At 38.6% G+C, this 11,348-nt stretch overlaps 1 protein-coding gene across 1 annotated transcript in view; it reads right to left on the bottom strand.

The window, feature by feature from the left end:
- DLG2 (discs, large homolog 2 (Drosophila)) overlaps positions 1–11,348 on the bottom strand; it is a 1,151,973-nt gene that overhangs the window by 671,431 nt on the left and 469,194 nt on the right. The window contains exon 8 of the mRNA XM_006864974.1: positions 8,535–8,673. Coding sequence (XP_006865036.1) covers positions 8,535–8,673 — 139 coding nt within the window. The remainder of the gene's footprint in view (positions 1–8,534; positions 8,674–11,348) is intronic.

Raw genomic sequence — 11,348 nt, 5'->3', positions numbered from 1 at the left:
CTTATCTCACACATAAGCTGTGTGGTTCCAGGGCCTACACACCTAACAACTCTGCTATGTTCATCATAATTCTAAGGCAGAGTCAGTTGCCTGCTAATGATACTCCTAGTTCTATTCCATTATGTTTACTTCAAGGCATATTAGAAAAGGTTTACTTCCTATGGAGGAAGGAAGATGGCAGCTTCCAGTTCATTCAGAAATGGCTTCAAGTCTTTAAGTACAAGTTAAAAGAGAGGTCAGAGCATGCCCGTACTTTATTCCAATGGAGAGTGCTATCTGATCCTTTGGGAGAATGTTCCTGAGGCCATAAATCTCGAATCATTATTAAGAAAGTACTTCCAAAAAAAAAAAAAAAAATTAAGAACAGTTTAAGTTGAGTAAATGAGTTCAGTGCTTCTAAAAGTTGGATACCTATATCCTCACATGGTTTGTGGTATTTTGCAGGACTACGTGTATTATAGGCAGCACAGTGGATTAAGTGGACTGCTTGAAAATTGGTGGTTTGAATCTACCAGTGCTCTGTCAGGGAAAGATGAGGCTGTCTGCTTCCACAAAGATTTATAGCTTTGAAAACCCTACAGAGCAATTTTACTCTGTCTTTAAGAGTCACAACAAAGATAACAGCAGAGGATTTCATTTTAGTTTATACGTATTCTTATATCACATTACTGGTTTGCCAATTTCACTTTAATGTTTTGGATAAAAACAGTTTAATTTGTAATTAACGGGTACTTTTTTGCATCAGAGCAAACAAGGATATTTCCTAAACTTTTACGGTAAAACACAGATATTTATGTGTATCATGGTAGAGCAGAAAACTTCAAATCCTACCCTTTGTGTTGTTATGTGCCATGGAGTTGGTCCCAACTCATAGTTGACCCTGTACAGGGTTTCCGAGGCTGTAAATCTTTACGGAAGGAGAAAGCCTTATCTTTCTCCCACGGAACTGACTCCACAGCACATAACCACCACCACCCACCACCACCCACAAAGTTAAAGAGTGGAGGACTAGGGAAGCACTCAACAACAGGTCCAAATATTCTTATATTATTCCTGACAGATTATGCCATAGGTAATAAAATGTTTTAAAATGGTCAACAATAAGAAAGTGTAACTAAAGCAGGCCTATTTCTCATGTAAAGATTCTGGCTGACCCTAGAGTCCAGATCCCTCTACTTCTATTCTTCTACTCAATCCCAGCAGCCACCATGTCGTCCTTGTCTCTCTATTGTCACTCTGTTTCTACTCTCACCCACCATCAATCCACTCTCTACACAGCATTCTTGTTGTTTGATTTAAAAAATATATAAATCTGGTCAAGTAATATTCCTGATTAATACTCTTTAATGGATTCCTAATGCAATTGAAATTAAATCTACACTTCTTTACTGTTACTGACAAATCTCTTCATTACCTGGGTTCAGCCTCCTTTTCCAATATAACTTTAATAATGCATTTAAAAATCTGACCTAGTAGGTCTCCTCTTTTTAGCCAAGTTAAACTTCATGTTCTCAGAGCATGCGAAACTCAGTAAGTCCTGGTGTGGCACTGATAATGCGCTGAATTGCAAGATCAGCTTGAGCCACAAGGTCAGAGGTTCAAACCGACCAGATGCTCCTCGGAAACTCTATATAGGGTTGTTATGAGTCAGAACCAACTCTATGGCACTTAACAACAACATATACATATATGTTAGACGGTTGGTTATTGGCTGTGGAGTGGGTTCCAACTCATCGTGACTCTGCATGTGGTTTCTGAGGTGGTAAAACTTTACAGGAATGGGGAGGCTCATCATTCAAAACTGCTGGTAGTTTTGAACTGTTGACCTTGAGGCTGACCACACTGCAAGGTCACTTGAACTGCAAGGTCAGCAGTTCAAGCTCACCAGCTGCTCCTCTACAGGGATGCTATGGATTGGAACTGATTCGACATCACTTAACAACATATATACATATACATACATACATATTTATACACACATATATACACATGCATATGTATGTATGTATGTATGTAAGGAGCTTTGGTAGCATAGTGGTTACGAATCAGGCTGTAAACTGCAAGGTCAGCAGTTTGAAACTACCAGCTGTTCCGCGGGAGAAAGATGAGGCATCCTGCTCCCGTAAAGATTTACAGCCTCGAAAACCCTGTTCAGGGTCACTATGAGTCGGAACCAACTCCACGGCACATAACAACAACATGTATATATGTATGTATGTATAATCCTGGTGTGGCACTGTAAGTTAATGCACTGGACTGCAAGGTCACTTTGAACAGAAAGGTCAGTGATTCAAGCTTACCACAAGCTCCTTGGAAACCCTATACAGGGTCGCTATGAGTCGGAACCAATATGATGGCACCTAACAAGTATACATATATATGTATACATATGAACAACAACATATATAGTCTCTATGGGTCGGAACCGACTCGACGGCACTTAATAACAACAACTATATATAGATATAGATATAGTTGTTGTTATTGTTGTTAAGTGCCGTCAAGTCGGTTCTGACCTATAGCGACACCTGGTGGGTTTGAACTACAGACCTTGTCGTTAGCAGTCCAGTGCTTATCCTATAGCACCATGCCAGGAGTCCTGATTGATTGATTGTTGTTGTTGTTCAGTGCCACGGAGTCTTTACCCACTCATAGTGACCCCATGCACAACAGAATACAACACTGCCCGGTTCTGGGTCAACCTCACAATTGTTGCTACACCTGAGCCCATCACTTCTGCCACTATGCCAATCCATCTCATCGGGGTCTTCCTCTTTTCCTCTGACCCTCCATTTTACCAAATGTGGTATCATTCTCCTGGTCCCCCTGAAAATATGTCCAAAGTACAAGAGATGAAGTCTGGCCATCCTGGCTTCCAAGGAGCATTCTGGCTGTACTTTTGCCAACACAATTTTGTTGGTTCTTTTGGCAGTCCATGTTACTTTCAATATTCTCCTCCAACACCATAACTCAAATGCATCAATTCTGCTACAGTCTTCCTTATTCACTGTTCAAGTTTCACATGCATATGAGGTTATTGTAAATATCAGGGCTTGGGTCAGTTACACCTTAGTCCTCAAACTGACCTCTTTGCTCTTCAACGTTTTAAAGAGGTCTTGTGAAGCAGATTGATTTCTTGACTGCTGCTTCAATGAGTGTTGATTGTTGTGCCTAGCAAAATGAAATCTTTGACAACCTCAGTATTTCCTCCATTTATATAGATGTTGTCTATTGGTCTAGGTATGATTATTTTTGTTTTCTTTACACTGAGGTACAGACCATACCTGTGGTCTTTGATCTTCATCAGCAAGTAAGGTTGTATCATCTGCAATATCACAGGTTGTTAATGAGTCTTCCTCCAATCCTGATATTGTGTTTTTCTTCATACAATCCATCTTCAGCATATTTATTCAGCATATAGATTGACTAAGTATGGTGAAAGAATACAAGCTGGGTGCACACCTTTCCTAATTTTAAACCATTTGGTGTTACCTTGTTCTGTTCAAAGTTCAGGTTCTTCATGAGCACAAGAAATATTCTAGAATACTCATTATTTTGCAATGTAGTTTATAGCTTATCATGATTCACACTATGCTTTGCATAGTCAACAAAGCACAGACAAACATCTTTCTGATATTCTCTGCTTTCGGCCAAGATCCATCTGATGTCAGCAATGATATCCCTCATTTCACGTCCTTTTCTGAAACTGGCTTGAACCTCTGGAAGTTCTCTGTCAGTGTATGGTTACAGCCATTTTGTATTACCTTTAGTAAAACTTTACTCACAAGGAATATCAATGATATTCTCCTATACTTTCCTACACTGTCCAAAGAGAGGGTTACCTCTCTTTGGAATGGGCACAAATAAGGATCTCTTCCAGTCAGTTGGTCTTTCAAATTTCTTGGCAAAGATGAGTGAGAATCTTGAGTGCTGCATCAGTTTGCTGAAAGATTTCAATTTGTGTTCCATCAATCCCAGAAACCTTGCTCTTCATCAATGCCTTCAGTGCACCTTGGACTTCTTCCTTCAGTGCCATTGGTTCTTGATTATATGCTATGTCCTGTAATGGTTGAACACCAATCATTTCTTTTTGGTGCAGTGACTCTGTATATTCAATCTTTTTTGATGCTTTCTGCATCATTTAATATTTTGCCCATAGAATCCTTCAATATTTCAAACTGAGACACGAATTTCTTCTTTAGTTCTTTCAGCTTGAGAGCTGCTGAGCATGTTCTTCTGTTTGGTTTTCTAACTCTAGATCTTTGCACATTTCATTATAGTATTTGACTGTGTCATCTCCAGCAGTCCTTTGAGATATTCTGTTCAGCTCCTTTAACTCCCCATTGCTTCCATTTGCTTTAGAATCTCTATGATGGAGACCAAGTTTCAGAGCCTTTTCTAACATCCGTTTTGGTCTTTCCCCCCTTTCTTGTTTTCTTAGTGATCTTTTACTTTCTTCCTGTATGATGTTCTTGATGTCATCCCACAACTCTTCTGGTCTCAGTCATCAGTGCAAATATAACAAATGTGCTCTTGAGCTGCCCCCTAAACTCAGGTGGGATATATTAAAAGTCAAATTTTATCTCCTGTGGATTTGTTTTAATTTTCTTCAGCTTTGGCCTGAACTTGCATATAAGCAACTGATCTGCATATAAGCTCCATGGTCTGCCCCTGGTCTTGTTTTGGCTGATGATATGGAGCTTTTTCACTGTCTCTTCCTACAGATGTTGTCAATTTGATTTCCTTGTATTCTACCTGGTAAGATCATTTTTTATGTTGTTTAAAAAGATATTTGCAATGAATATTTTGTAATAATATTTACAAAAAAAGATATCTGCATTAGAATTTGCAAATTCCATCGTGTGATCTCTAGTATCATTTCCTGTGCTTGACTACTGTTCTAAACATTGTCCATTCAAACTGACCTGCAAAAAACTGTGTGATAATCTGCTTGAATAAAGATTACAGCCAAGAAAACATTATATTAAAGCCTCACTATGCGTTGGAATCCTGGATGGCAATGGATTACACATAATAAATAGCTTTTACACATATTACCTCATTAAAATACCACAGTACTTTGGGGGAATTTTCACACTTGATCTCAAGAAAATCAAGATACACAAAGTTTAAATGACTTGGTTAGGGCTATCTAGGTAGTAAGTGGCAGGACTAGGAATAGAACCCAGTCTTTTGATGGGTGTAAGGTAGGAATGAAGGAGCTCTGGTAGCATAGCAGTTACGAATTGGGCTGCGAACCTTAAGGTCAGCAGTTCGAAACTTCCAGCTGTTCCACGGGAGAAAGATGAAGCTTTCTGCTCCCGTAAAGATTTACAGCCTGAGAAACTCTGTACAGGGTCACTATGAGTTGGGACCCACTCCATGGCACATAACCACCACCACCAAGGTAAGAATGAGGCTTTATAGACAGAATTCAAATCTTAATTATATTTGTTTGTTGTAAATGAGGCAACTACTTGACCTCCTTAAGTACTTTTGGAATCTGCAAAATCCAGGAATAAGAAGATTTTAATTTTATAAATAATAGGTTGTTATTAAGTGCCGTCAACTTGGTTCTGACTCATAGTGACCCAGTACAGGGTTTCCAAGAAGCGCCTGGTGAGTTTGAACTGTTGTCCTTGTGGTTGCAACTGACCTTGTAGTCTAGTGCTTATCCTATAGCCCCACAACAGGACTACATAAACAATACAGGGACAATAATTATTGAAGTACTTAGTGCTAATGACACATGATAGTAGTCTTTTCTCTTTACTACTCTATTTCAATCTTTCATTTGAGAGGGAAAAAATACATAATGAGAATTTAAAGGTAGGTAAGATTTCCCTTTATGAGTTACATTTCAAACTGTAATATTTATTTACATTTTTATTCTTTTTCACATTTCTTCTCTGTAAATGCTATGTTGTTGTTGTTGTTATGTGCCGTCGAGTCGGTTCCGACCCATAGCGACCCTGTATAGGGTTTCCGAGGGTGTAAATCTTTACGGGAGTAGAAAGCCTCATCTTTCTCCCGCGGAGCAGCTGGTAGTTTCGAACCGCTGACCTTAAGGTTCGCAGCCCGATTCATAACCACTACACTACCAGAGCTCTATCCTACCATAAATTCCTTTTCTGATCTTTTGACTCCTTGAATAGGGAGTACTTAAACTTGTCAAGCTCACCCTCATGTCATTTCACCTTTAACCCTTCTTTGATCCTGCGATCTTCACATGAAACTCCAGTTAATGTATAAGCATGAGCCCTCACATAGAGCACTGGACTGGTAACTGCAAGGTCGGCAGTTCAAACCCACCAGCAACTCTGGTAAACCCTATGTTGTTATTGTTAAGTGCCATGTATAGGGTTTCCTAGGAATGGCTGGTGAACTTGAATTGCAGACCTCGCGGTTCAAAACGACATAACAGCTCAGCATATTAACATACAGAGCCACACCAGGACTCCAAGAAAACCCTATACGAAGTCGGTATTACTCAGAACTGACCTGACAGCACACAACAGTAACATGTAACTCAGCTACGGCTACGGCTACATATAAGTACTAATAGAATTGATTCTATTACTTTTTGTTACTGTTATTTGTCCCAAGACTTCTGTATTTTATGACTGTGTGTCATGGAGTTGGTTCTGACTCATAGCGACCTTGTACGTGTTTCTGAGGCTGTACATGTTTATAGGAGCAGAAAGCCTTATGCTTCTCCCACCGAACCACTGGTAGTTTTGAACTGCTGACCATAAAATTAGCAGTCAGACTCATAACCAGTACACTACCAGAGATTTTGTATGTGGTAGCTTCAACAGCTATAACTTTAAAATGAGGAAGCCCTTCTCTCTGTGCTGTTGGAGGATTAAATGGATAGCATACGTAAAACAGCTAGCAAAGAGCCAGGATTATTAGAAGGGGTTTAATGAATGCTAATTCAACATGAGACCTAGTATGATAAAATAGCATTTTCAAATTAAAACCACATCAAATATTAGTGATAGGATAAGAGCAAATAGATCACTGCTGTGCTGGGTAAAGGTGCCCTATATTTACATAATTCCTTAGAGAGTCATGAGGATTAGCTTTGCTTCAAACCTTATTTTAATTAACAGCATAGAGATCAAACTTTCCACACAGGAAGTAGTTTATATTTGTTTTATATCACAGATGCACATTCATAGGATCTAAACATTCCATTCCTTGGCTAAAGATGTAACAAGCTACTTCAGCAAACCTGAGTTTGCTTAATCATTTAAAATGACATACCAAAGGAATGAAAAGGCTAAACCATGCGTGGATACCAGTGAATGAAGTTAACTGGAAGGAATCCACCTTTACATTTTTAAAAGGGCAACCAATGGCTTCATTAGACAGGCAGGATATAAACCAAAATAGTCCCTGTCTATTATTTTTGCAGATGAACATATGAAGAAATAAAGTGTTTATATCCATGTGTAACCTCATTTTGGTAACTTCACTGTTCATCAGTGAAAGCAACTTGCAGAGTACTTAGCCAACTTATCTTGTAAAACAATGTCAAGCCCCACATATATCTGAGCATGTGGGTTTGTGTTTGTGTGAACATGGAAAAGGTATGAAAGGCTCATGACAGGCTGTCATGATGAAGACATGAGGGGTTGTTCTGGAAGGAGTTTAGGGGAGATTTTTGTTTCTCAGACATCTTTGTATTATTTTATCAGATACAAAGAACATATATTACTTAGGAACAAAAACATCTAAAAAGAAAGTAAATAAATTTCTCATTAATTATTTGATCCAGGTATTTGTCACATAGCATTTCTAGAAAGTTTACAGGTGACATTTTAAGTAAACTCACTGGTCTTCTCTGAACTGGCAGACCTGACTTTTTCAGAGGTGTGCTGGCTAAATGTGGCTAAAGTGGAATTTGTTCTGCTTTTCTGCACTCTAAGCTAGAATCCAGCCCTGCTCCCCTGTGGGGTTACCAGGATATATTAAATTCAAATCATGCAGTGTTTCCTTCACCCTTTTCCATTTTACTGTCTCCAGTTATTGCACCAGAGGGCAGAGAGCAGGTTGATAGGATCCCAAATTCCACTGGATTGTGACTGATCATTGGCAAGAACATGGGATGTAGAGTCAAAAGACCAGCGATTGATTCCTGGTTCTTTGACTAATCAAGTAAAATACCTTTGCTATTCCATTGTTTTCATTTTAAACTTTAGCACTATCTTCTGTTCTTCAATAATAGTAGCTAACTTACAGCATGGCTGTAAAGCTCAAATGAATCATATATGGAAAGACTTAATAAATTGCAAAAGGATGACTAAATGTACACAGTTTTACTATTGTTTCACCAAGACTGTGAGTTTCTTTCTTAAATGAAATACTATGACATATTTTCAAGTATTTGCAAATTTCCACTTTAGCAGAACTATAAGTCTGAATGACTCGTGGTAGCTTTAGTTCATTCTCAAAACAACGCATTAAACAAATGTGATTTCTTCTTGTAAATGCCAGCAAAACCCAATTAGCCAAGAAGCATATCTGACCTGGTATAGTCGTCTTCAACAAGCATGTGCTTTGGAATTGGTGAGTACCTTCCTGGAGAGATGGGTGGCAGGGAAGTTTTGTATTCTAAAGTGCCATTGTTGCCAGAGAGTAGATGATTTTCCATTGGTGGAGAATAAGCTAAGGGGTAAAAAGAAGAAGGAACCTTTTAAATAAATGACTTAATGTGTTATGCTATTCACATTCAGAAGGTGTGTTGAAAATAGAAAAGGTTTTGCTGCATGCCAAGGATTTGTTGTCCTCTTAGTGAGGGTAACTGCTATTTGTTTATATTTAATATGTACCACCATATGTTGACCTTTTAGGATAGGAAAGACGTAATAACAGTTCTATAGACAAACCCAGATAGTATAATTAGGTGAATAGAAGAACTGGAGGAGAGATTCAGCATACACATTTTCAGAATGATGACTAATTTTCTATTGAAATAAAAATGTTAACTTTCTAATTGCAGCCCTCATGTTCTTTTCACATGATTAATATCAACTCAAAAAAAAAAAAAAAAAAAAAAAACAAAACTCATAGGAACAAATTTTTCTCTACGACTCTCTCAAAATACACCCAGAGGAATTTCTCCAGACCAAGAACTTTGACTTTTCTTTTCTATTCCACCACTCTAAGTCAGATTTCCATCATCTCCCAAAAACAACTTTGTTGAAAATAGAAAAGGTTTTGCTACATGCCAAGTGTCTCTGAACTGTGTCTCCTTCCCTGTTAGCCCCAATCCATTTAATACAGTGAGATAAATTAAATCCTCCTGAAACTTGTTCTGGTCATGTAGTTCTCTTATTTAAATATTCTCTGCTGCCACCATTGTATTGGATATAGCAGAAACTCTTTATGAAATCAATCTGATCTCTCCACAACAAATTTGCTATGGTCTTCAAACAAAGCCATTGCTTTCTAGCTCTGTTTCTTTGTTACACAATGCCAACCACTTAGAATTCATCGCCTACCCTTTTAAGCTCTGAACCCACAAAGTCATTTGAACCACAACATAGGTGGTTCAAACCCACTAGCCACTATTACTCAGAAGCCCTATACACGGTCGTTAAGAGTTGGAATCAAACTCAACAGAACTAAACAACAAAAACCCATTCTCTGGACTGCTGGTGTGACACTGTAGGATAATCACTGGACTGCTAATTACAAGGTCAGCACTTCAAACAAGGTCAGCAGTTCAAACCCACCAGCCATTCCTTAGAAACCCTATTCAGGTACAGTATGAATTATCACTAACTAGACAGGACTTAACAACAATAATAACCCTTTCTCTAATGTTGAAATCTCACTCATTCTTCAAGATGCTCTTCAAATGCTATTCTTTACAAAGATTTTTCTGATCTTCAAAATACCAGTGATACCTCCTCCCCTCCAAAGTACAGCTATTTTTATCTCTCACATGGAATATGCCTTTCTCTTACTCTGCCACATATCACTGCTAGTCATGTATCTGAATTAGTTTTAAACCAAATTCCTTAAAGGTCATTATTGTATCTTTTTTGCATCCCACATACTACCTTTCAAGGCGTCTAGCACCTACTGAAGTTACTCAGTACATACTTGTTGAATTCATTAAAATGGCTTTGCTCCTTCTTTCTTCTCTTTGATGTTGACCTTTACACCTTTCATGAAATGACTCACAGAGTCTCAGAGTTGGTTTTTATAAACTCATCAACTCTGAAGAACTCTGAATATTAAAATCCCTGTATATCCTAAGAAATTGACCTCAGCTTGCAGGCTACTTGAAAGAGACATATTTTGGGGCAAATAGTTTTAGAATCATCATTTAAAATGCAATAGCTTACTTAATGGAGAGGTAACAAAATTATTCCACCCTTAAATGTCTCTCAACAGGAGCATCTGAAGCTGAGAGAGGTTAAATGCCTTGCTTAAGACCACAGCACTAATTAATGGCAGGACCTGAAGCACATTCTGAGTTTCCAATCCCATAAATGGAGTCTCAAAATTTCAGAATCAGCAAGCTTATTGATGCTGGCTAAACTGTCCCCTAAATTAAATCAGGAAAATAACTGCTTCTAAATCTAGTCTCTAACTACAGAAGCTTAGATAAAGTTTTTGTTGGCCTATTAAAAAGAAGAGAAAACATGGGCTTATATAACAATGAATTCATGAATACCCCCAGTATAGTGTCATCCCCAAACCACTTCTACTACCATTTTGTTGTTATTTTGTTAAGTGCCATGGAGTTAGTTCCAACTCACAGAGGTCCTATAAACTCATAGCGATCCTATATAGGGTTTCCAAAGAACAGCTAGTGACTGAAGATTATCTCTAGCTTATCTACCAAAATAACAAAATTAAGTAAGGGCTAGGGCTCTGATGATGACATTGAAGATGATGATCTCATTAATCAAGCAAAAGATCCCCTTCCACTGGGAGAAGCATTTTGTTGTGTGCGGTGGGGTCAATTTCGACTCATAGCAACCATTTATAGGGCTCCCAAGGAGCAACTTGTGTGTTTGAACTACTGATGTGATGATTCAAACCAACCTCGTGGTCCCGTGCTTTATCCCACAGTGAACACCAGGGCCCCGGAAGAAGTATGTTGTGTGTGCCATGGAGTCGGTTCCAACTCTTAGCCACTCTTTATGGGGTTTCCAAAGAGGAGCTGGTGAGCTTGAACCACCAACTCTGTGGTTCAAACTGTCTTTGCAGTCCAGAGCATTAACTCACAGCACCATACTAGGACTCTGGAAGAAGCATAGAGTTGGTTTAATTTATTAGCCTCTATAGGAGCTCTGGTGTAAGGAGCTCTGGTAGCGTAGTGGTTA

This window comes from Chrysochloris asiatica, unplaced genomic scaffold, assembly GCF_000296735.1.
Source record: "Chrysochloris asiatica unplaced genomic scaffold, ChrAsi1.0 scaffold00074, whole genome shotgun sequence".
In the NCBI taxonomy this organism is placed as follows: domain Eukaryota; kingdom Metazoa; phylum Chordata; class Mammalia; order Afrosoricida; family Chrysochloridae; genus Chrysochloris; species Chrysochloris asiatica.
The sequence above is the reverse complement of the archived record's forward strand: the minus strand, read 5'-3'. Positions and strand labels throughout refer to the sequence as shown.